General features: G+C 39.0%; 1 protein-coding gene across 2 annotated transcripts in view; it reads right to left on the bottom strand.

Annotated features, from left to right (window-relative positions):
* Positions 1–1194: 1194 nt before the first annotated feature.
* Positions 1195–27639, bottom strand: part of LOC132299414 (probable ADP-ribosylation factor GTPase-activating protein AGD11) — a 34837-nt gene continuing 8392 nt past the window's right edge. The window contains exons 6-10 of one of the 2 annotated variants that reach the window (XM_059795999.1): positions 16636–16799; positions 16294–16552; positions 2582–2698; positions 2385–2480; positions 1195–1902 (exon numbers count right to left, since the gene is read on the bottom strand). In XM_059795999.1, coding sequence (XP_059651982.1) covers positions 1624–1902; positions 2385–2480; positions 2582–2698; positions 16294–16552; positions 16636–16799 — 915 coding nt within the window. In that variant the 3' untranslated portion in view covers positions 1195–1623. The remainder of the gene's footprint in view (positions 1903–2384; positions 2481–2581; positions 2699–16293; positions 16553–16635; positions 16800–27639) is intronic. The other variant, XM_059796000.1, reaches the window with a different exon arrangement.

The following is a 27639-nucleotide window of genomic DNA, read 5'->3' as shown; positions in this document are numbered from 1 at the left end:
CATTCACTTGAATGCTTTCATCTTATCATTGGTATTTATTATGTTCAGTAACGAATCCTCAATAATGCTGTCTGACAAGGTGTTACAGAATTCTTTTGTGGTATAACACTTATGGGATCTTTGTGCTATAGTTATGGTTGCAGACTTGGGAGGGTTGTGAAAAGCCTCAAAGGTGCCAAGAGTAATCTTACCAGATTTAAAATTTTGAATTGTGGTGCGGGTGGTTTTGGCAGTAAACTTGTGGCATTTCGCTTCAGGGAGATCTTTTGGACTTCTTATGAATCTGTTCTTTATCTTTGTTTCTTATTCCAAGTAAAAATCTACTGTAGAAACCAAAATTCATCCGCATTAAGTGATTTATGTGTGTTGCTTTACGCTTCCTCATCCTGGATCTAATTTACAGTGAAGAAGGATGGAAACTAGAACTTTAGTATCGGGTTGTACACTAGTTGTTGGTGAGGCTATTTTGTTTACAAGCTGGTTGCTGAACTGGTGCTGCCTACTGCTTTGAACTTGATGTTAATGTCTGCAAATTCTGAAAATCATGGACTTCAGGTACGTTTTTGGTAGCTCTGATCTTCTAGCTCTTGGACTGTTGAATTGCATACAAGGCTGATTTGAATAGGTAAAATGTACAAGGAGAATACTTGGACTTGAGGGATTTTTTTTTTTTTTTTTTTTTTTTTTTTTTTTTTTTTTTTTTTTTCAGGGGTGCTTTTATTGTTTGGTTTTGAGTTGTTGGCCTGAAATTATTGTTTAAAAGGGTATAGCTCCTAATTCAGCATTTTTCTCAGTTTCATGCTTTGTTTCTCTTTCCCTATTATATGTGACCACTTCCAACTTCAACCCCATACAAAGGTCTAATTTATATATGAAAACCCTAAGAAGTTTGGATTGAGTTGAAGATGAGAAACCTCATTAGTGGAGAAGTGTTGGTGGCTTGGTGCTAGTTTGCAAATCCCAAATGATAGAACAATATTTCCAATCACACGACAAAACATGCCACGCCATAATATATATATGGTGCTCTATAAAATTGCTAAGAGACTGATCCAAATTGCTTCTAAGTAGGGCTAGCAGGGCTTTAATTACAGAATACAAATTGTTTAGGTCAGGTCATTTTGCTCTGAAATGCTCTTTTGCTACAAAGAGAAAGAGGCCTGGTCAGAGGGTCCTACCTTGTTTGCTGCAAAGTTCTGATGATAAACTATGTTACTGGTATTGCATTTGCTTCTATGAAATGATAATCCACAGACATCTCAGTTTTCATGTAAGATACAAAGTAGGCCGGCAAGAACTTTTCAACTAAGTTGAGTTTATCCGAACTTGGCCGAATGAATGTAATTTTCTTTACAAATCATGAGTGCCTGCATACAAGCAGACTGCAGTAATGTCTAAAATGATACCATTCAGGTCTAAGGTTTAAAACTGGATCCACTAATTTCCTTTAATTGAACATGTCTTCGCCTATCCAGAATCTGAAGAAATACAAGCAGATAACCGAGTGAACACACTTGGCACGAACAAGATGATGCATCCTAGAATGCAGCTGTCAAACAAAAGGGAATCTCTAATCAAACAGAAAACGAAAACCAATCTGACTACAATTTCTTCAACTTTTTCCTATTGAATGAGAGGAACGCATTCAAGCTCAATATCTAGCACTCCCCTTTCAACATTCTGCAGCTTGAGAGCAATATCCTGCTTTACTTTCCCATCTACGAGGCTGATGATACCATCTCTTACCAGGGTGTTATCTTTGCACGCTACCCACTTTCCAAGATGCATGGTTTTGATTTCCGAATTCTCGGAGGCTTTAGCAGCAGAGAGCAACGGTTGAATGTCGATCTCGGCCTCCCCCATAAAATCATCAGTTGAGAATGTATCTTTGTCATACACGGCCTGTAAAGAACCATTCCAAAAGTTCTTACTTTCAAGGTGACACTTGTAAACATCATAATTGATAATGTTGGAACGCTAGAAATGCCTATATGCAGTATGTAGTTTCTAACAACTTCTTACTTCATTAGGTTGTTCAACACAATGCTCCGAATTGCTAAAATATAACATATCCAATTAGTTAAAATATAACATATGGATGAAATGAAACGAAAGATGCAAACTCAACACATGCAAGCAAGAAATAAGCTTCAGAAATCCTTTCATCAATCTATACTTTGCAAACCCTTTTGCACTGCATCTCACATCTGTTTTATACATTGACAGCCTTGAATGTTAGATGCCATGATATGTTCTAACTCAGAATTCCATTTATTATATAATGCAAAATACCCCCAGAAACTACTATTTATTTAATGCGTGTTTATTAAATATTGTTTCCTTTAAATTGCATACTTATTTGATACTTTAGATAAATGACTTACCAGCTTAAGAGGAGGAATATGTTCTGGTATTGATAACATTAGCTTTTCATTCCAGACTGGGTTCAGATTGTTCTTTATGACACGTGTCTTCACCGACTGCAACAAATTTACAAAGAAGGCTTGTTACTTGCGTCTTTCCCACCTTTCAGTTATGCATAATAATAATGGAAAAGAGTTCATCAGGAAAAGACGCTTACTTGGTGTCCCAAAGAAAGGATGACATAAGGATCACTGGTCATCATATCTCGGACAGCTAGGTTGGTGCCTCTGACCACATTGACTTTTATCAGTCCGACAAATTCGACCATACCTGCCTACACATATTATTTAGAGTAATAAGATCCAGGCATCGGTATCCAACCGAAAAAACGAACATGGTGGTGAAATGGTATTTTTAGCAAACCTGTAATGGCATTATTGCATTAATGCTGATAGTGCCACTGCCACATGTTCATAAAACACATTCACCCCAAAAGGCATAAAGAATCTTTTTTAATAACCTATAAAACTTCTTTCCAATTTACGGTTATAATGTTATCAAAAACCTAAAACCCTTTCCTAGTAAAGGGCTGAGGAAAAGTAAGTGAATAAAAAAAAGGGGCAAACCTAGTGCACGAGGCTACCGCCATTGTGCGGTCTGGGAGGGGCAAACCTAGTGCACGAGGCTCCCGCCATTGTGCGGTCTGGGGAGGGTTAGATATACACAGCCTTACCTCTGCATGCAGAGAGAGTGTTTCCTTGTTTCAAACCCGTGACCTCTGGGTCACAATGGAGCAACATTACCGTTCCGCCAAGGCTCGCCCTCGAGGAAAAGTAAATGAATAAATATGAAAAATATTATTTCTCAACTAGCATTAACCAAAAAAATTTAGAAAGAATACATATTTTATCACGGCAAATTAAACAAGAGCACATCTCTTAAATTAACATATCCTAATGTTTGGTTAATGAGTTGTGTATTAACAAATTCCTACTCAACAGTTGGGCTATAATGCGTCTCAAAGTCTTAAGTTGTTTGTCGACAACCACATAAAGGTGATGGAGATGGAGATGGAGATCAGCAAGAAACACATTGTAAATCTCTCAAACCTCAAAAACATGTATCTAGGATAAAGGTAAATGAGACCTTACAGACCTTGTTTGACCAAGATTTTAATTATCAATTGGCTCAAAATTATTTCAAAACATGTTTTCCGAAATTGGGGATTTTATCCTAAGTCTTCACATGAAATTCAAATGAGTTCTTAAACAAGGGATATTTGCAAAAACAATATAGGTTCTATCAATTAACAGTTTTCAGTAAAATTATTTTTAAAGCCCAAAATAGCTCAATCAGTGGAATTGAGAGATTCAGTCATATCTGATTAAGAGATTTTTTTTTTTCGGTAATTATATATGATTAAGAGATACAAAGCAAGGAGTTTCTCAAAGAATAAAAGAAGAGCAATTCAACTGAGGAAAAGCTCGAATCTGGAGGATTAGACATCCATGGAGAAGCGGATAGCATGAAGAGTGGGTCTGTTGACCGAGCTGAGAACCTGGAGACTTTAGTGGAGAGTTTGGCGTCAGTGATACCACTTTATTGGGAGAGAGAACAATAAACAAATACAACAGAATAACTCTTCTCCCTATATGCAAGCAAATATAGTGTATCTCTACTTTTATATGTGCTGAAAATAATAGAAAAGAAAATCAATCACACCAAGCCACAAGAATACAAGCAATTTTTTACGTGGAAAATTTCCCCAGTGTAAGGAAGAAAAACCACGGGACCTAGTCCAGTTGAAATCTCCACTATCAACCAAATAATGGGTACACAAAGTCTTCTCTAATCGCAATTAGAGACTACAATACATCTCATCAAGATATCACCAATCTTGGCAAAAAAACAAAGAGAATTGGAGAGAATATACTAAAAACCCGGTTACTGTTCACGGGCACGAACCCCAACTCCCTAGCTCAAAATCTGATCTCCACCGTTAGATTGTAACTCATTGAGTCGTGAACCTCTCCTCCAAATTTCAGCTCGATCGGACCACGGACAAAGCGGGATCGGAGTTTTGATGAAACCTGAGCAGTATATGATAAAAGCTGCGTTTTTCTCTCTCTCTTAAAAAAACTGTGGCTGATCTCCTTTGTTTTTTTCTTACTGACTTCCTTAGGGTTATTTACCCTATAGGATGGGCTTTGGGCTTTTAATAAAACCCACTTAGGCTTTCCTCCATATAGAAGGAAATAAACCCAACAAATCTCCCCCTTTCCGACTATGTGGAGGGAATCGCCATCCCGGCGATCGAACAACAAACTTCAAACTTCTCTCTTGGTAGGGTCTTTGTCAACATATCAGAACCATTATCATCAGTGTGAACCTTCTCAAGTTCAAGTAACTTATTGTTCAACGCATCTCTGATCCAATGGTATCGTACATCAATGTGCTTAGATCTTGCATGAAAACTGGAATTCTTAGCAAGATGAATAGCACTTTGGCTATCACAAAACAACACATACCTCTGCTACTTGAAACCAAGTTCTCTCAAGAACTTCTTTGCCCATAGCAACTCTTTAGTTGCTTTCGTTGCTACAATAAACTATGCCTCTGTCGTAGAAAGAGCAATACATTTCTGAAGTCTTGATTGCCAACCTACAGCCCTACCTGCAAAAGTGATCAAATAACCCGAAGTAGACTTACGAGTATCCAGATCCCCTGCCATATCTACATCTATGTAGCCAACTAACAATGGTTGTCCGTTTCCCAAACCAAGTCTCAAACGGGAAGTGCCTCGAAGATACCTCATGATCCACTTCATTGCATTCCAATGCTTTCTTCTCAGATTTGACAAGAATCGGCTAACTACACCAACTGCATGGGCTATATCTGGTCTTGTGCAAATCATTGCATACATCAAACTTTCTACTGCAGAGGCGTAAGGAACTCTTTCCATGTCTTCCTTTTCCTTATCTATAGAAGGACATTGTTTTGTACTCAGTCTAAAGTGGGTAGCAAGAGGAGAGCTAACCACTTTAGTGTTGTCCATAGTGAACCTCTGAAGCACTTTTTCAATGTACTCTTCCTGTGACAAATATAACTTCTTGACACTTCTATCACAACTGATTCTTATGCCAAGAATTTTCTTTGCTGGCCCCAAATCCTTCATAGCAAATGACTTACTCAATTGCTTCTTCAACTGGTCAATCCTTAAAGCATTCCTGCCAACAATCAATATGTCATCCACATAAAGCAGTAAAATAATAAAATTATCATCAGAGAATTTTTGAACAAATACACAGTGATCAGAAGTTGTCTTCTTGCAGCCTTGCTCCCCCATAACAAACTCAAACTTCTTATACCACTGTCTCGGTGCTTGTTTCAAATCATATAGGCTTTTCTTCAGCTTGCACACATAATCCTCTTTCCCTTTCACTTTGAAACCCTCTGGCTGCTTCATATAAATCTCTTCCTCCAAATCACCATGAAGGAAGGCAGTTTTCACATCCATCTGCTCAACTTCCAAGTCAAGACTAGCTGCTAGGCCGAGTGCTATACAGATCGATGACATCTTTACGACTGGAGAGAAGATCTCATCAAAGTCAATACCTTTTCTCTAACCGAACCCTTTGACAACCAATCTAGCTTTGTACCGTGGCCGTGAAGAGAACCCATTTGGCTTCTTCCTGTAAATCCACTTGTTTGCCAAAGCCCCTTTTCCTTTAGGTAGCTTTACTAACTCAAAAGTGTGGTTATTATGCAATGACTGCATCTCATTTTGCATAGCCTCAACCCACTCTATCTTGTGTTCATCTTTTATGGCTTCTACAAAACACTGGGGCTCTCCCCCATCAGTTAATAACACATACTGCTCTGCTGAATACCAAGTGGAAGAATGTCGGTCTCTGGGAGACTTCCTGGATGGAATCTCTGGTGGAATCTCTGGCGCTGTCAACTGCTTATCAGTCTCAACATCTCCCTGAACCTGTAGGGGAACATCCACATCACCTGTACACTGGTGGTCATCCTGAACATCATTCTCAACCTAAGATGGCAGATTCTTCAGAGGAGCTGGATCCATATCAGTCAAGATATCACCTTGTTGAGACATAGATTTCCCTGCTTTCTCAATATCCTGAATCGTTTGATCTTCTACAAACACGACATTTCTGTTTCTCACAATTTTCTTCTCAACTGGATCATAAAGCTTGTACCCAAACTCATCTTGGCCATAGCCAAGGAATATACACTGTCGCGTTTTCACATCAAGTTTGGACCTTTCATCTTTTGGAATATGCACAAATGCTTTGGACCCAAAAACACGCAGATGATTATAGGAAACATCCTTACCTGTCTAAACTCGGTCTGGCACATCAAACTGTAGAGGAACACAGGGTGTAAGATCCAACACATGAACAATTATGCTCAATGCCTCCCCCCAAAAGGATTTTGGCAACTGGGCTTGTGAAAGCAAACATCTCACTCTCTCAACCAGTGTCCTGTTTATCCTTTCTGCTACGCCATTCAACTGAGGAGTTTTCGGAGTTGTCTTTTGATGTCGGATACCCTGCTGTCTACAATACTCATCAAAAGGACCAGAATACTCTCCGCCGTTATCAGTACGAATGCATCTCAGTTTATTCCCAGTCTGTCTCTCAACTAGGGCTTGGAATTGCTTGAATACTGCCAACACTTGGTTTTGAATTCAAGATATATACCCACAACTTCCTTGAATGGTCATCTATGAAGGTCACAAAGTATCTGGAGCCACCAAGTGTTCTCGTCTTCATTGGGCCACACACATCTGAATGTACCAAATCCAGTATCTCTGACTTTCTCGAATGAGGGGAATTCTTGAAGGAGACTCTGCTCTGCTTCCCTGACAAACAATGAGTACATCTTTTCAGAAGTGTACTTTTCAGTCCACATAGTAGACTTTTCTTCCCTAGTAGAGCTAATCCTTTCTCACTCATGTGAGCCAGTCTCTTGTGCCACAATTCTATTGTATCATTATCCTCCATCGCATTAACAATGTCGTTGGAGATCTATGTTTGCAGAACGTACAGTGCAGAGTACTTCATGCCTCGAGCCACAACCATAGCACCCCTAGTGAGCTTCCACTGGCCATCACTGAAAGTGTTGCAATACCCTTCATCATCAAGTTTACCTGCAGAAATCAAATTCAAGCGAATGTCAGGAATATGCTTCACATCTCTGAGAACTAACCTCGTCCCATTATTCATCTTCAGATACACATCCCCAATTCCAATGACTTTAACCAAGCCATCGTTGCCCATCTTTACTATTCCAAAATCATCAGATTTATAAGATGTAAAGAAATCCTTCCGAGATGTAGCATGAATGGAGGCACCACTGTCAATCACCCAACTGGTCTCATGGTATGCAACATTTATCGTCTCATCATCATAAACAATGAGGAAGTCTGCAGGAGTGGTGGTAGCAACTCTGTTATCACCAGCTTTGTCATCTCCATTCTTCGTTCCTTTCCCTTTCTCATTCTTGTTTTCTTTCTTCAATTGTCTTCAATATTTCTTAATGTGTCCCTTTTTCCCGCAATGATGACACTCAACATTTGCAAACTTGTTGGACTTGCTTTTGTCGTTATCTCTGTTCTTCGAACCTCTGCTCTTACTTCTCCCCCTCTTTTCTGTAACCAAGATCTCTGACTGTGAAGAGGATCCCTGTGTTTTTCTTCTCATCTCTTCATTTAGCAAACAACTCTTGGCCATATCCATTGTGATTACACCTTCTAGGGCGAAGTTAGACAATGAAGTTCTAAGCGTCTCCCACGAGTCCGGTAATGAACCAAGTAACCATAACCCTTGTATCTCATCATCAAACTTAACACCCATTCCAGCCAGCTGATTAATAATTAATGTATTCAGGTGATCAAATAAAGGAGTCCCGTCCTGGTATCTCAAAGCCATCATCTACTTAATCAGAAACAATTTATTATTTCCAATCTTTCTAGCATATAGCTGTTCAAGCTTACTCCATAGAGAACGTGCATTTGTCTCTCCACTAATATGGTTTAAAACATTATCATCTACCCACTGCCTGATACCCACACACCTGTCGATGTAACGAAGTCCATTCCACATCAGACTTGTTTTCTGATTTTTCAGCACTAAACACCGGTAGGTAATAATCTTTCACATAAAGAAGATCCTCCATTTTTCCTTTCCATGTGTGATAATTTGAACCATTGAGATTAATCATTCTACTCGTATTTGTTTCCATAACTCAAACTGCCAACCTTGCAATCTGTCAACCTGGCTCTGATACCACTTTGTTGGGAGAAATAACAATAAACAAATACAGCAGAATAACTCTTCTCCCTATATGCAAGCAAATATAGTGTATCTCTACTTTTATATGTGCTGAAAATAATAGAAAAGAAAATCAATCACACCAAGCCACAAGAACACAAGCAATTTTTTACGTGGAAAATTTCCTCAGTGTAAGGAAGAAAAACCACGAGACCTAGTCCAGTTGAAATCTCCACTATCAACCAAATAATGGATACACAAAGTCTTCTCTAATCGCAATTAGAGGCTACAATACATCTCATCAAGATATCACCAATCTTGGCAAAAAACAAAGAGAATTGGAGAGAATATATCAAAAACCCGGTTACTGTTCACGGGCACAAACCCCAACTCCCTAGCTCAAAATCTGATTTCCACCGTTCAGATTGTAACTCATTGAGTCGTGAACCTCTCCTCCAAATTTCAGCTCGATCGGACCACGGACGAAGCGGGATCGGAGTTTTGATGAAATCTGGGCAGTATATGATAAAAGCTGCGTTTTTTTCTCTCTTAAGAAAACTGTGGCTGATCTCCTTTGCTTTTTTCTTACTGACTTCCTTAGGGTTATTCACCCTAAAGGCTAGGCTTTGGGCTTTTAATAAAATCCACTTGGGCTTTCCTCCATATAGAAGGAAATAAACCCAACAAGTGTCGGTATGTGTCAAGAGGTAACTAGGGGATTCTAGAGTTCACGGCAGGACTAGGTTCATGGTTAATCCATTCCTAGGGCTTTTCACGTAAAAATTATTCTCTGTTTCATTTTAATTATTGCTTTATAGTTTGTGTGGTTGCTTTATAGTTTGTGTGGTTGCAATTGAAACACATGACTGACTAAGAAACTAAATTTTAGATAAGGATTAACAGTAATTCGAGAAGATAGTTTCCAATTAACATCCATTAGACATATTCACCTCCCCTCTAGGTCTAAATAACCATGCATACTCTGACAGTCTGACAAAAAGCTTTCGAGTTGGTGCATTTTTCATTTTTCAGTAAGCTGGCTGCCTTTTAGATTGTATTCCGGTTAGAGGACAAAACAAACTTATTGATCATAGCTTGCAAACCTATTGCTAAATCAGTATGATCTTTAATTTTTAATGATTATTGCATTTTTCTTTCTGCAGGATAATTAAGGTTTCAGATCAGGTCATATATGGTCGATGGTTGGCAGTTAAGTTGGCTTCAGGCTTCATGCAAATGGAGAGATGGCACACTAAGTGAAGAAGACAGTTCATTGAGTTGGTTGGCAAAAATACAGAACAAGAAATCTTCAATTAGATAAAAATAAGATTATGGTGAAGGAAAATACAACTCAAGTTATGCAACTATGGAACGTTTTTGTAAACTTTGAATTTAAACCTGGGTCAAATAATTCATATGCAAAACTTATAATTTCCATTGATGAGGCACTTAGTTATTGATGGCCAAATGGTCAGTGTCAACTCTTCTGTACAATGAGCTTAGCTTCCTAAAAGGTTTTTAAATCGGCACTCAATGAAATCATTTCTGTATTAGAAAAAGCGATAGGAAATTAAAGAAGTCGTTTCAGAGGCTTTGAGGCTTCACCAGATTCTCCTTGTAATATAGTTGTTAAGCTCAATGCCAAATTTTTGGAAAATGTTTGAAGAAGCCTAGAGGGTTCTTATGTTTCAATTAGTTCCACATAGCCTGGAATCTCAATGGTAAAACCACAATCTTTTATAAATGGAGTTGCAAATCTTGCAACATGTACTTGTGTTGAAGGCTTGAAGCTAATTCCACATCACATAGGTTAAGGAAAATTTCCCTTCTCTTTCCTCTAAAGCACCACCTAGTCACTTTATTAAAGTGTCACGTGGTGGTGGGCTCGCCTTAACAGGTCTTGTTGATTGATGCAACATGTTTTGAAGCTGAGTATTTAAAACCAAAATATTCGTTTAATTCAGCTTATAATAGGTTTTTAGTTAAGTGGGCTGTTAAAAAGGCCAAACGAGTTAGAGCTGGATATTCTTCAGGCTCAGATTTTTATTAAAGGGGTCTCAATGGGAAATGAGTTCAAGCTCAACACTTTTATATAATGAATGAATGTGAACCAAACTTCCAGCAAACCACAGTAAGCTAATCATTAACAGCTCGTTTCTTGCAGCCCTATTTTCAATATGAAATTATAATGTTGCTGTTCGATTTTATGAGAGAGAGAGAGAGAGAGAGAGAGAGAGAGAGAGAGAGCAAAGCTGTGTATATATTGTATATCTCTTCTCCAACCTTTAACCTAATTGTACAAAGTTAAAGGAAAACAAATAACCTAATTGTACAAAGTTACCTAATTACACAATGGTCCCAACAACTATGGGTAATTACATAATGACCCAATATATATATAAACATTCTAACACTCCCCCTCAAGCTGGAGAATATATATCAAATAATCCCAGCTTGGAATAGATAGTCCTTAACCGGTTATGACCTAGTGCTTTGGCAAACATATCAGCTAGTTGATCTTCAAACTTCACAAATGGAGTAAAGATGCTCCCACCTAATATTTTTTCCCGAATGAAGTGACAATCAACCTCAATATGTTTGGTCCTCTCATGAAACACAGGATTTGATGCAAGCTGCTTGGTTATCACAGAACAATGGAATAGGAGCTTCAACTGTCAATCCAAGTTCTTTTAGAAAATGTTGTATCCATGTCAACTCACTAGTGGTATGGGCCATTGCCCTGTACTCAGCTTCAGCACTAGATCGAGCTACCATCGTTTGCTTTTTACTTTTCCACGTAAGAAGATTTCCTCCTACAAATGTACAGTAGCCTGTAGTAGATCTCATATCTGAAGGAGAACCAGCCCAGTCAGCATCTGTAAAACCTTCCACCCTGAGATAACCATTTGATTCGTATAGTAACCCAAAACCTGGAGCTTGCTTGAGATATCTGATAATCCGAAGAACAGCAATCCAATGTGGCATTCTAGGAGCTCCCATGAACTGACTTACAACACTAACTGCATATGAAATATCAGGTCGAGTGATAGTGAGATAAATTAATTTCCCAACAAGGTGACGAAATCTGCCCGGATCATTAAATAGATCACCCTCATCAGACACAAGTTTTGTATTTGAATCCATAGGAGCATCAACCGGACGACCACCTAACATACCCGTTTCTTCTAGCAAGTCCAACACATATTTTCGTTGAGATAAACTTATACCTTTCTTGGATCTAGCAACTTCAATATCCAAGAAGTACCTAAGTTTACCCAAGTCTTTAGTGTGGAATCGATTTTGCAGAAACAATTTCAACTTAGCAATGCCTGCAGAATCACCACCTATGATCACAATATCATCTACATACAACATAAGAAAAATGAAGCCAGCTTTAGTGCGCAGGTGAAATACCGAATGATCGGTCTGGCATCTGTTAAGACCAAATTCTAATGCCGCCTCAAAGAATTTGCCAAACCAAGCCCGTAGAGATTGTTTCAATCCATACAGGGCCTTTTTAAGACGACAAACAGTGTGACGATACTCCCCCTGAGCAACAAACCCAGGAGGTTGCTCCATATAAACTTCTTCAACCAGGTCACCATGTAAGAAGGCATTTTTGACATCCAATTGAAACAACGGCCAATTACAATTGACAGCAATGGAAATAAGAACCCGAATAGAAGAAATCTTAGCAACAGGGGAAAAAGTCTCATTATAATCAACACCATAAGTCTGAGTGTAGCCCTTTGCCACTAAACGAGCCTTCAACCGCTCAATTGACCCATCGTGAAGGTATTTAACTATGTAGACCCACTTACAACCAACCGTTTTGGAGCCCGGAGGCAAGGGAACAAGATCCCATGTTCCATTACGGTGAAGGGCATCCATTTCATCCACCATGGCTTGTCGCCAACCCAAATCAGAGAGAGCATCCTGCAAAGTCTTGGGAACAAAAGTAGCAGATACTTTGGATAAAAAACAAGATAAAGAGGATGAAATATGACGGTAGGAGACAAAGTTAGAAATGGGATGTGCAGTAACACACGACCGAATACCTTTACGGAGAGCAATAGGCAAATCATCAGGTAAAGGCATTGGATCCGAAGACTCTGAAGGAGATGGAGGGAGCGAAGTAGGCGGTCGAGGTCGTCGAGTATAAACCTACAATGGGACAGCAGAGCGAGGAGGTGCGGAAGCAGGAAACGGAGATGCAACCGTTAGCATAGGTGGCTCAGAAGTAATATCGAGAGGAGGAGTAGAATCAGAAAAATATGGGAGAGACTCAGAAAATGTTACATCAGCACTAGTGAAATAGCGTTGAAAATAGGGACTGTAACAACGATAACCCTTCTGAGTGCGAGAATACCCAAGAAAAACGCACTTAGTGGCACGAGGATCGAGTTTATCAAGAACTGGTCCAAGGTTATGGACATAACACACACAGCCAAAGACCCGTGGAGTCAGACTAAACGATACAAACTCGGGAAATAGAACAGAATGAGGAGATTTACCTTTTAACACTGACGATGGCATTCGATTAATAAGATGACATGCCGTAAGAACAGCATCACTCCAAAATCGTTTGGGAACATGCATATGAAATAAAAGTGCACGATAGACTTCCAGGAGATGACGATTTTTACGTTCAGCTACTCCGTTTTGTTGCGGAGTATAAGTACAAGAAGATTGATGAATGATGCCTTTGGCATGAAAATAAGTCTCAAAAGGGTCCGAAAAATATTCTTTGGCATTGTCAGAACGTAAAACTTTAATGGAACACCCAAATTGAGTTTTGATTTCTTTGCGAAATATTTGGAAAATATAAAACAACTCAGAACGATTTTTCATTAAAAACAACCAAGTCATCTAAGAATGATCATCCACAAAAGTCACAAAATAACGAAATCCATTAATAGAAATATGTTTTATTGGTCCCCATACATTTGAATGAACTAATTGAAAAGGACTAGCAACACGATTCTTAGCTCTCGGTTTAAAAGATACACGACAATGCTTACTAAGCTGACATGTTTCACAAGACATGGACTCAATACGACTAAGACTGGGGACTTGACGCTGCAGAACGAATAGTGATGGGTGGCCGAGACGACAGTGCCACTGGAAAGAAGACAAAGTTGATTGAAGAGCCGTGGGAGATGGTGCAAGATCGAAGTAATACAAGCCACCTACTTCATGTCCCGTACCAATCCTCTTATTCGTCTTGAGATCCTGAAAAAGACAACATGTGGGATAAAATGTAACGGAACAACTAAGAGATTTAGTAATTTTGCTAATAGACAACAAGATAAAAGGGAATTGAGGAACATATAACACAGAGGAAAGGGACATAGAAGAGGTAAGATGAATAGTTCCCAAACCCAAAACTTTAGTTGATGATCCATTAGCAAAAGTAACACTCTGAGAGGAAGTAACAGACTGAAAATCAGAGAAGAGATGAGAACTTCCAGTCATGTGATCGGATGCGCCAGAGTCAAGAATCCAGGGACTCTGACTAGAGGACAAAAGACATGCAGGGGTACTACCTGATTGGGCCAAAGACCCCATGGAAGATGAGGTGGAAGGCCGTTGTTGAGACAGAAACTGAGCATACTCATCGCGGGGAATTGTGACCATAGCAGTCTCAACAGCCATATGTGAAGCAATGGGTGTGGCAGAGAGAGAAGAATCCCCATCATTAGAAGTCACTTGATGTGCATAAGAAGAAGGTGGCGGTTTCCCATGAAGATCCCAACAATAATTGACAGTGTAATTAGTAAGACCGCAGTGAGTGCAAAGCTTTGAGTCCCTACCTCTGCCTCGACCACGGCCATGAGAAAAACGACCACCATTGCCACGAGAAGACGGAAAGCCACCCGGTTCACAATGAAGGCAGAACGTTCACTGCTAGGAGGAGCAGTGACACCACTTGAAGCACCCCCTGAAGCGCCACTAGATAAAGTGGCCCGCTGGAGTCTGGATAACATATCAGGTAGAGAGGGAAGTGCAGGATACCCAAAATCTGTGCACGAACAGGTTCATACTCTTGTGACAATCCTGTGAGAACCCGAACAACATTAAATTCCTCATGTTGTTATTGCATGCTTTTCATATCAGAGGTGAAGGGTTAATACATATTCATTTCTTCACAAAGACCCATTGCCTTTGAAAGGTATTCTTCTAAACTGTGAGTCCCTTGCTGGAGGTCAAAAAATTGTCTACACACCTCATAAATTCTGGTTATATTACCAGCACCGGAATATAACTGTTGGAGTCGGGTCCATATCTCCTTGGCAGTGTCCAGATATAACAAGTTGGAGCTAATATGAGGTTCAATACAATTCAGCATTAAGGAGATGATCTGAGCATCCCTTTGTTCCCATGAACTGAAATCAGCATCACTATTTTTGGGTTTATCATTAACCAAATGAGAGCCAAAGCCTTTGGCTTTCGGGAAAATGGCCACTGACTTGGCCCATAAAATGTAATTTTTGCCATTAAGCTTGACTGAAGTCATGGGAGGATTGAAGGAGGTAGAAGATAACAAGTCTGAACTGGAAGCCATGGAGAAGGTAAAAAAAAAAAAAAACAAAAACAAAACAACCCTGGAAAAATTGCAGAATCGAGATCCGGGTCGGATCTGGAAACCCAGGTAGGATCTGGACAACCGGGTCGGGCCTGGTCAAACGGATCGGATCTGTGCTATCCCGGTTTTAGTAAACCAGGGTTGGAATAGCTATCCCGGTTTTAGTAAACCGGGGTTGGAATAACATAACTGTGTAACCAAACACGGTTCTTCTTCTTCACACCCTCACGGAAGCCGGGGAACAACACAGCGGAGGCTTCGGCAACCCAATTACAAGCAGCAGACAAATCGGCCATACCGAATCAGAACCTCTTCAACTTCCAGCCAAGAAGGAACCACGAATCGATGAACTCACCGCTACAAATAACGATGGTAGATGTCGGCGAGCTTGATGACAACTAAAACGGCAACGACACGAGCTTCAGATCTGCCAACGACGAATGAGGCTTCAGATCTGAGGACGACAAACAAGGAGCTCTCAATCCGACCGACTACCAAACTTCCGGCAGAGAGAACAACACCACGATCGTGATTCCGATCTTACACAAGAACAACACACTTGACGTTTTGCCACACCCATGAATTCATATTGCTCTGATACCATGTTCGATTTTATGAGAGAGAAAGAGAGAGAGCAAAGCTGTGTATATATTGATATCTCTTCTCCAACCTTTAAGCCTACAGTGGCTTATATAAAGGAAAACAAAAAACCTAATTGTACAAAGTTACCTAATTACACAATGGTCCCAACAACTATGGGTAATTACATAATAACCCAATATATATATAAACATTCTAACAGTTGCAAAAAAGTTGAAGTCCTTTCCTAAAAAAATCTCAAGGAGAAGTAAATAAATAAATCTAAAAAGTTGTTTTTTTCTCAATTTTATTTAACCAAAAATCAATTTACAAAGAAATTTTTTTTATTGTAGAAAATTTAACAAGTGCATACTTCTTTGTGTAACAAATGCTAATGAAAAATAGCATCCAAAACATTCACGAACAGTCTTGTGTTAAGGAAAAGAATAAATAAAAGAAGATCATTACCATTGAGTTAGTAGAGTTACTCTTCTTAGGAGCCTTTTGTTCGGACTCTTTCCTCCTCCAACTGTTGCGAAATGCATTCCCAAGACTCTGAATACGACTGGCAGCTGTTTGCTTCTCCGACTGTTTCTTATCTGGGGCTGAACCAGAATTATTGCCTGAAGAACCGCAATTGGACGAGGATGATTTCAAAGCAGGAGATGGGAATGGGCAGGACAGCCGTATGTCAGTATACAAAAATTGTTGCATCTCATATTTTCTCCTGCATATAAAAGAAGTGGGCATCTGGTTTTGAATGGATACATTGTGTATACAAAATTATGATTTCTGACGGATTTCTATTACCTAATGAAATCGGTGCGTTCCTCTATAGAGGAATCTGGTTTTGGTTTTCTGATATTGTCTGGAATAACAGCTTCATATTTTGAGTTTACCTCAGTATTCCCACCCATTTCTATCAAAGTATCTACTTGTTCATCTGCCCATTCATCAAGTTTAACTGATAAAACCTGTAGCATAAATATTGGATTGATAATAAACACATATAAGCACACTGCCACCAATAAGATACAAGATCGATCAAATTGTAATATCTAATTGCAATGTTCAAAAAGAAAATAAAAATAAAGGAAAACCAAAAGAAAAAGAAAAAAAAAAAAGAAAAAAAGGAGAGAATAAAACAAAAGGCAGAACTCCGCCTTCCCACTTACCCACCTAACAATTTCTTTCATACTCAAGAGGCCTTGTCTGCTTTAGGAAAATACCATAGTATCTGTTTAGTAATATAACTGGGTACTTGACGATTCTATGGACCAAGAAAAAAGCTTTCTTGTTACAACTGCAAACTATTTTATATGAAAAAGTAGATACATGAAATAGGACAAGTGCGTGAAACACTCTCCCACAAACTTTGATATATAGGACAGTGCTAAACCCGCTCTTTTAAGACTGAATTTTATAGGTTCCAAAAATTGTGGACTTTTAGGATTTTTAAGGGTTTCCAAAAGGAATAAGATTTTAGGGATTTTATTAGGCAAAAAAATAAAATAAATAAAAAATAAAAAATAAAAAATGCAAAGTTTGGGATTGTGCTTGGGATATGAACAGTGTCTCAGAACGGTAACTAGGCTGGTTTTGTAGTTTTATGATGCTAGGGTTTAATTTTTGAAAGGGGGAAGGATTTGGGGTTGCCAGATAATAATTCTTAATAGTAGACAAGGGTTAACAAAGTCTGGTTGTAGAGTCACATAAAATAAAGGACAAGAAGAATAAAGCACTTATTGGTGAATAGAATGATAAGAGTGTTAGCATTTATGATACCACGATTTATGGTATGACTTACCATAATAGCAGAGATTTGACTATGCATATAATAACATATATGATACCACGATTTATGGTATGACTTACCATAATAGCAAAGATTTGACTATGCTATAGAATATGCCATAGAATATGCTTTAGAATAAGTTGTGATTTGATTTTGATTTGATTTAGTTTCCTTTCTTGTAATATGAGCATGTGCTCATTTTATCTATAAATACTAGAGTTGTGAATGAGTAATTCATCTCATTCAAGCCTTTACACAATTCTCTCCTTGTTCTTTTTATATTTCTACTTGGTATCGGAGCCAACACCTTCCCACACCTTTCAGCAGCCTTGCTACTTGTGCGACAGCTACCTTAGGCTGTTTGTGACATCGTGTGACGTTGCCTACACATGTTTTTCTGTGTTGCTGTTTTGTGATCAAAAACGGGTATTTTTAAGTTTTACAATTTCTTTTTCACTCTTCTAGGGTTGGGTAAATTGGGATAGTTGGTTTCCAACACCTAGAAGGGCTTGGGTAAAAAAAAAAATTAGTTTACAAAGAGGTTCCGAATATTAAGAAAGAGGCTGTCTGGCTATATGTAAGCGGACAGCGCTCCTTAAAAAAGGTATATATTTGGATTTTTTAGGAATGGTCTGAGGAGACATTGTTTATGATCTGAGGAGACCCTTTGATTTATTAACAGAATTTGTGGTGTTTTTGGAGTTTTTTTATTATCGTGTGACAGATTATGGCAGATTCAGGGTCCTCGACTGTTATTTCTCTTGGCTCACGTTCTGTGGGTGGTGGTGCCATTTTTCCCACCAACTCATTAGAAAATCCAGGACTTCAAATCACCACAGTGAAGTTGGATGGTTCCAACTATTTGATTTGGGCACAGTCTGCCAAGATGTTCATTGGTGGCAAAGGCAAAATTGGCTATATTATTGGTTCTGAGAAAGAGCCAGCTGAGTCAGAGAAGGCATATCCACAATGGTTTGCAGATAACACTATGGTTATGTCTTGGCTAATCAATTCGATACAACCAAACATAGTTGTTGGCTATATGTTTATGAAGACTGCTAAGCAGATTTAGGATTCAGTTCAACGCACTTATTCTCAGAGGCAGAATAATGAACGAATTTTCCAACTGGGGCGAGATATCACCAGGATTTCTCAGGGTGACTTAACAGTTTCAGGTTACATCGCCAAGCTTCGTGCTATTTGGGAGGAGATGTCATATTATGATTCCTTCCACTCTTGGAATGATCCAGATGATGCAGTTTTATATGCAGGAATTGTGGAGAAGAATCGAGTGTTTCAGTTTCTTACCGGGTTGAACGACGAGTTTGAGTATGCCCGTGTTCATTTATTGGGCTTATCTTCATTCCCTACTCTTGAGGATGCATATTCCTATGTGTTGTCAGATAAGAGCCGCCGGACTCATCCATTAGGTGTTGCTTCTGTTGATCGTTCTGCTATGGCAGTTCGGATTCCCAACCTTTCAGGAACTTCACCATCCCAGTCAATTCAGAGCACTACCACTGGTCCTCCTTCGGGACGACAACGTGGACGGTGTGACCATTGCAGAAAATTTGGTCACATCAAATCTCGTTGTTATGCTCTACATGGACGTCCACCACAACAGAAACAACAGCCTCGATCCTCTGCACATTCTGTTACACAACCAGTTTCGTTGTCAACTCCTGACAACCCTGCCTCTACATCTTCTGCCATAGTTACCTTGACTCAAGCTGATTTGGACAAGTTCAAGCAATTCTTCAACCAATGGAGGCATCATCTCAGCCAACCTCCACTTATGCCCATTCAGGTACTATTGCGTCTGCACATAGCGTATCTACATCTTCAACACCATGGATCATTGATTCTGGTGCTTCAGACAATATGACTGGTATGTCCTCACTCTTCCAATCTTATATTATCTGCTCTGGCCAACGCAAGGTCCGCCTTGTGGATGGCTCTCCATCTTCCATTGCTGGGAATGGTCACATATCAGTTACTCCTTCATTAACTTTGTCAAATACACTTCATGTTTCAAAGTTAATACAAATCTTATTTTTGTTAGTAGCGTTACCAAACAATTAAATTGTAGTGTAACGTTCTTTCCCTCTCATTGTATTTTTCAAGATCTGGTGTCGAAACGGACGATTGGCAGTGGGCGTGAAGTGGACGGTTTATACCTGTTGGATGCTCCTTTGTCACCTCAAGCACATTCAGCTTCATTTTCTAATATTGTTTCATCTAATAAAGCCCAGCTTATGCGTTTAGGATATATTTCTTTTGGTTATTTGAAACATTTATTTCCTTCCTTATTTTGTAACATGTCATATGGCTAAACATGTTCGTTCCAATTATCCTGCTAGTAGTAATAAATATGCTTTAACACCTTTTGATCTTGTTCATTCAGATGTGTGGGGTCATTGCCCAGTTACTTCTAGTTTTGGATTTCGATATTTCGTGTTGTTCATTGATGATCATAGTCGTGTTAGTTGGGTTTATCTTATGAAAACCAAAAATGAGGTATACACCATTTTTAAAAATTTTATGACAATGGTTCAAACTCAATATGGTCGTACCATTAAAAAATTCCGATCTGACTAGGGTATAGAGTACACTTATGGGGAGGTCCAACGGTTATGTACAGAATTTGGGATTGAGCATCGGCCGGCTAATGTTAAAACTCCTCAACAGAATGGTCGTTCTGAGAGAAAGAATCACCACATCCTTGACTTAGCCAGAGCAATCTGCATTGGCATGAATGCTCCCCAGTCACTTTGGGGAGATGCAGTTTTTACCGCTATTTACATCATTAATAGGACTCCTTCTAGGATTCTTAACTTTACAGCCCCACTCTCAATCTTACATCCCAATTCATCTCTGTTTTTTGATTTCTCCACGAGTCTTTGGGTGTGTGTGCTTTGTTCAGCAGTTGGGGCAAACTCGTACAAAGCTTGACCCCAAGGCTTTGAAGTGTGTTTTTTGGCTATTCTCACTCTCAAAAAAGTTATAGGTGTTACCATCCTCCCAATCGTCGACGGTTTATATCCATGGATGTTTCTTTCTTTGAGCATACACCATACTATAGTGGTTCAGTCGGTACTCAAAGTGAATGGTTCCTATTAAATATAATGGATGATCACCTTCTTCCGTCTTCAACTCCTCTACCATTACCTGTTTCTTCTTCTATGATTCCTCCTCGTGATACCCCTCCAGCAGGGGGAATTGTTCCTTTTTCACAGGTTTATAGTCGGAGACAACAGGTACAAGCTTCTACTCCCACGATCGACTGCCCTGCTCTTTCGGCACCAGCTTCGCCTTCTCAAGCTATTGTTTCGCTTGATGATCGCCCCATTGCTCTTCGAAAGGATAAACGTTCTTGTACTTACCCTATTTCTAATTTTGTTTCTGATTATGCTCTCTCACCCTCCTATCGGAGTTTTCTTGTTTCTGTTGCCTCGGTTCCTATTCCTTCTAGTGTTGCAGATGCACTAGCACAACCTCAATGGCGTGATGCTATAACAGAAGAACTACAAGCACTTGAGAAAAATCAGACTTGGGACATGGTTCCGCTCCCTATTGGACGAAAGGCTGTGGGGTTGTCGTTGGGTGTTTACAGTTAAGCATAATCCAGATGGGTCAGTTGCTCGTTACAAGGCCCAATTGGTTGCCAAGGGTTATGCTCAGACTTATGGCATAGATTATCAGGAGACTTTTGCCCCTGTTACCAAGATGAATACCATCCGTGTATTATTTTCCGTTGCTTCAATTCGATCTTGGCCTCTATTTCAGTTAGGTCAAGAATACCTTTCTTAATGGTGATTTGCAGGAGGAGGTGTACATGGTTCCTCCTCCGGGCTTTCGTTCTCCTGCTCATTCTGGTATGGTATGTCGTCTTTGGCGTTCTCTGTATGGCCTCAAGCAATCTCCTCGAGCTTGGCCTGATCGCTTTGGCACTGCTATGCTCAAGTTTGGTTTCCATCAAAGTGCAGCTGATCATACCTTGTTTTTACATCATTCAGGCGGTAAGACAGTTGCTCTCATTGTGTATGTCGATGATATTATTCTTACCGACGATGATACTACCGGAATTAATGAGGTTAAGAGCTATCTTGGCCATCAGTTTGAGATTAAGGATCTTGGTCCCCTACTGTACTTCTTGGGCATTGAGGTGGCTCGCTCCAAGACTGGCATTTTCATCTCTCAACGCAAGTCTGTTCTTGACTTGCTTTCTGCTTCTGGTCAGCTTGGCGCTCGTCCTGCTGATACTCCGATTGAGCAAAATCATCGGTTGGCTGATTCTGAGGGCGAGTTGTTGTCAGATATTGGTCAGTATCAACGACTTGTGGGGAAGCTCATCTATTTATCCATGACTCGACCTGACATTGCTTATGCCGTGAGTGTCGTGAGTCAATTCATGCACTCTCCTCGTGCCCCACACCTTGACGCAGCTATTCGGATCCTTCGCTTCTTAAAAGGGTGTCCAGGCCGTGGTATTTTGTTTGCTAATCATGGTCACTTACGTGTTGAGGTTTGGACAGATGCTGATTATGCAGGATCAATTTCAAATAGGAGGTCTACTTCAGGTTATTGTACCACTATTGGTGGTAACTTGGTTACTTGGCGCAATAAGAAGCAGGATGTCGTCTCTCGATCTAGTGCAGAGGCAGAGTATAGGGCTATGGCTCTTGGGGTAGGTGAGTTGCTTTGGCTGAAAACCTTGATGACAGACTTGTGCCTTCCAGTGTCGCTTCCATTCTCACTCTACTGCGACAACAAGTCTGCCATTAGCATAGCAGCAAATCCCGCTCAACATGACAGGACTAAGCATATAGAGGTGGACCGTCACTTCATTCGAGAGAAGATCATCTCTGGTCAAATTTGCACTCCATTTGTCACAAGCTCTCAGCAGCTTGCAGACATTATTACAAAGGGCGTCAGCAAGATTGTGTTTGAGAATGCATTGTCCAAGTTGGGCGGTTCAGATATCCACGCACCAACTTGAGGGGGAGTGTTAGCATTTATGATACCACGATTTATGGTATGACTTACCATAATAGCAGAGATTTGACTATACATATAATAGCATATATGATACCACGTTTTATGGTATAACTTACCATAATAGCAGAGATTTGACTATACTATAGAATATGCCATAGAATATGTTTTAGAATAAGTCGTGATTTGATTTTGATTTGATTTAGTTTCCTTTCTTGTAATATGAGCATGTGCTCATTTTATCTATAAATACTAGAGCTGTGAATAAGTAATTCATCTCATTCAAGCCTTTACACAATTCTCTCCTTGTTCTTTTTATATTTCTACTAAGAGTTACTAATCAAAATGTGAGGGAGACTCTAGGAATAGCGCCTATTGGTGACAAAATAAGAAAAAATAGACTTAGGTGGTATGGACACAAAAAACGTAGACCCGTTGATATGCCCGTTAAAAAGGGAAAAGCAGTTTGCATAGATGGTAAGAGAAAACGAGGACAGCCAAAACTAACATGGAATGAAGCAATTAAAAACGGTTTTAAAACATTAAATCTTAGAGGAAACATGGTGTTTAATAGAATAGAATGCATAAGGAGAATCCATGTGGCCAACCCCATTCATTTGGGAAAAAGGCAAGGATGATGATGATGAAAGCAGAAAACCATTAGTCACGATAGAGAGATTTCCTTAGGCATCACATTAAGGGAATTTCTTTGAGAAGACAAATTGGCTTCTAATTGATTTCAACAGACTAAAAAGTCAAATTGGTTTCTTCCGATATCTCTTTGAGACCGAACAACTACCTCTAAGTACCTAAAGATGCTAGTGACCTATGTCTAGATCAACCGGCAATTAGAACAAATAAGAAGGGAATCTCTAAAAGCTCATCTTATAACTATAGACACGGTATCTGTAATATTTCTTATTTTTATTTTTTCTGCTGGGCCCCACAAAGCACTAACTTATTACATTGTTATATCATCTTTAGGCTGATCATTTTTCTCCCAAAAATCGTGACCAATCTTTCTCTCACTACCAGAACTCTCTCTCTCTATATATATCTACATCCTTAAGGCCTTGATTTCACTCTCATTTTTTAGAGATTTTTGGTGCCATTTGCGGCGAAACGGAGAGCTCGGCGAGATCTTCAAGTTGATGTAAGCAATTTCATCTTTGGCCAACCATAGAATTTCCAAAAAGTTGGACCCATTTGGGGCTTTTCTACAATCAAAAGGTAGGGGTGCTCTAATTCATATTTTATTTGATCTTTTGTGAGTTTTCCCCTTTAATTTGATTCTAAGCATGTTTGATATTAGCAATTTTGCTTATGTTATTGTGGTTGTATGTAATTTAAGGTGATGGATGTATTTTTAATTGTTAAGAAAAGTGATGTTGAAATTATGAAAATAAATGTTAGGATTTCCCTTAATAATGTGATCATGATATAGATGGAATGTATGAGATTTATTGTAAATTTTCTTGAGAAATTGCCATGATGCTAGATAGATGATGTGTATCTCTATGGGTGTTATGTGTAAATAATATATGTGTGTATGATTTGTTGATTAGATATGGAAAGCATGCTTTTGTGATTATGTCCTTGTTTAATATGAGTAATTGTAGAAATTTTGTTTACTTAAAGCATGTTATAAATTCATGAGAAAATTCTTCTTTAGTATGAAATGTTGTTAAGGTTTGATGATATGAAAATTATGGTAAATTGTGAAGCATGAAGTATTCATGCATCCATTGGGAAAGAAAAAGGGGAAAAGTATTTTTTTAAAAGCCAATGAAATTGTTTTGGGAAAAAGTTTTTGAAAAGTGTTTGTGAAAACCCGGACGCCAAGAAGGCGCCTAGTGGTCCGTGGTATTAGTGTAGTCTAGAGAGGGGACTAGGGAGAGACCCTAGTGTGGTTGAGCTAACCAGGCCGGATGCGACGCCTTGGAGGTGTCTTGTGGTTGTGGATGGTACGCCTCGGAGGTGCCTTGGGTCGGATTACACTAACAGTTTGGAAGTTGAAACAGTATGGTTTCGGAAACGGGGAGTGACATTGCATGGTATGGCACATCATTGGCATACGTGGTGCATTTGGTAATTGGTTGAGATATGTATGTTTGTTGATGATACAGTGGTTTTACTTGACTCCCGAGATATGATCCCGTTCTCTTGCTTTCTATTCTCTATGTGGATTCACGGGGTCATAAGAGGTGTGTCTTAGACACTTCCTACTGAGCATTTAGCTCACCCCATCATTTTAACATTTTTCAAGTCACGGGAAGGAAGTGGCGGACGACGTTCCTCCATAGGTTTTGATGGGTTAGTGGACTGTTTGACATATTTTGTAGCTATGATCTCATTTTAATATTATTATTATTATTGTTATTATTTATAAACCCTGGGATGACACGTATATTATGTATTGATATAGGAAAAGACAGTAACGTTTTTAGTTGACCTCGGGTTCGGGTAAGGACCCGGTTAGAGATTCAGACCCTAGGGTTCGGGTCGTTACAGTATCCATCTTCTATTCCTGACAAACTTTACAGAAGTAAGATGGGGAGAGCATGATAAACTTTTTAAATTCTAAAGAGGTATAATCTCAGACCTCTTTCCCCTTATGAGCTGTTTTATCGGAAAGTTTCTTTTGATAGGTTCCATCATTACTTGATCCACCTTTGCCATAAAACTATTGGGGAGAGGACGAGCCTTGAATCCCAACCACTTGAATACACAAATCAATTTTTGACCAGTCAGCTGTGTTTAGGGCCAACTTCTATTGAATCAAAGGTATCATCCTTTCTCACACCACCATCATCTCCATGTGTTTTGGCCTTCCCTGGTGTTTTTACCACCTTCAACTTGAATCAAATCAGGTTTTATGCATTTAAATTGGTCATTGTTATATGTGGATGATTGAACCATCTAGGACAATTTCCCCAAATCTCGTCCTTGATTAGTGCCACCTCTAGTTTTGTGCATTTGCATGAAAGAGGGGTGAAATGACTTGTTTTAGTTAAACAACATTATTTTGCATACCTTTGAAATTGTTGGGGAAAGGAAAGCTTCAGCCTTGCACTATTTAATTGCTTACTTCAATTATTTACTTTGTCATATAGTGGTTAGCTTGCCGCTCTTGGAATGTCATCATCATCATCCTTGCCTTAATCCCATACGCATACAGTCGGCAACATGAATTCTCTTTTTCCATTCTATTCTATTACATGCCATCTCACCTATGGTATTTAACTTTTTTTAATAATTTCTAATAGCTTCATCTCACGATAACTTAGGTCGTCCTCTCTGTCTCTTGCCTTCTATATGGCAAATAATCTTCATCTTTTTACCGGCACATCTACAGGTCTTCCTTGCATGTGTCCATACCATCCAAGTCTACTCTTATTTTCTTACTAATGGGTGTCACTCCTAATTTTTCTCATGCATTTATTAGTGACTTTATCTCTTCTAGTCATTTCAATCACCAACCTTAGCATTCTCATTTCCGTTGCATGAATGCATTGTTGTTGTTTTTTTTAGCCCAACACCCTGCCACATATAGAATAGTTAGTCTAATAACAGTTCTATACAATTTTTCTTTTATCCTGTTCGTGATTCTTTTATCGCATTACTAGCCTGTCTCCATATTGTCCATCATGCTCCAATTCTACTAGTTATATCAATATCTATCTCTCCGTCCTCTTGTATATTGATCCCAAATATCGGAAGTTTATGTTGAATAATCCTTTGGTTTTGAAGTGTGATCATTATATTATCAAAATTGAAATTTTTATTAAATTAACATTCCATATACCCTGTTTTTTCTCTACAAATTTTTAATCTATCTAAGGCATTTCCCCACATTTCTAGTTTTATTGCTAAGGTTTCTTTATAAGCGACTGATAAGACAATATATCTTCAGCAAACGACATGCACCATGGGATATCTCCTTGAATGTCTTTTATTTATTTATTTTTTACCTGGCAAAGAGGAGGGGGAGGATGGGGTGAGTCGAACCTTGGCTCCCACACGACTCAGGGGAGTGCCTCAACCAACTGGGCTACCCAGCTCACCCCTCTTGAATGTCTTTTGTGATTTCATCTAAAACTATTTCAAATTGATATATGCTTAGCATGGAGCCTTGGTGCAATCCTACGTTTATAGAGAACTGACTTGTCTTACCGCATGAAGAACATACCCTAGTTTCGTTGTCCGTGTACATTTCTTGGATAATCTTTATTAGTTGTATAGGAGTTTATTTTCTTTGTAAAGTCTACCAAATTATCTCTCTTGAAACTCTATCATACATTTTTTCTAAGTCTATAAATACCATATGTAGATGTCTTTGCTTACTCCTACATTCTTCAATTAGTTGTCTTATTAAGTGAATAGCTTCCATTGTTGAGCTCCCGGGCATAAATCCAAATTAGTTATCGGATATCGTGGTTTCCTCCTTTAAACTTTGTTCTATTGCTCTTGGAATGCAATAGGGGGAAAAAATATTCAGCCTTGCAGAATTAATAGCTCACTCATCACTGTATTGCCTGTAAGAATTACCTAACCAACATCTTTCATCGTAACCCCGAATAACATTAAGCTTGAGTGTGTTACAAATCCTTTTATCAAATTTCTTTTCATTTTCATGCAATACCTGGTAAAGCAGAATGGCAAAATATAATTCATGTAGTTGACCAAATTATATCTCTCAAAACTCTATCATATGCTTTTTCTAAGTTTATAAATACCATATGTGAATGTCTTTGCCTACTCCTACATTCTTCAATATTGTCTTATTAAGTGAATAGCTTCCATTGTCGAGCTCCCGGGCATAACTCCAAATTAGCTATCGGAGATCGTGGTTTCCTCCCTTAATCTTTGTTCTATTACTCTTGGAATGCAATAGATGGAAAAAATATTCAGCCTTGCAGAATTAATAGCTCACTCATCACCTGTATTGCCCGTAAGAATTACCTAACCAACCTCTTTCATCTTAACCCCGAATAACATTCAGCTTGAGTATGCAATAAATCATT

This window comes from Cornus florida, unplaced genomic scaffold (genome assembly GCF_030987335.1).
Source record: "Cornus florida cultivar Cherokee Brave unplaced genomic scaffold, ASM3098733v1 CherokeeBrave_3.0.0_Hap2_Chr03, whole genome shotgun sequence".
Classification (NCBI taxonomy): domain Eukaryota; kingdom Viridiplantae; phylum Streptophyta; class Magnoliopsida; order Cornales; family Cornaceae; genus Cornus; species Cornus florida.
Note: the sequence above shows the minus strand (reverse complement) of the source record. Positions and strands in the feature narration are given on the sequence as shown.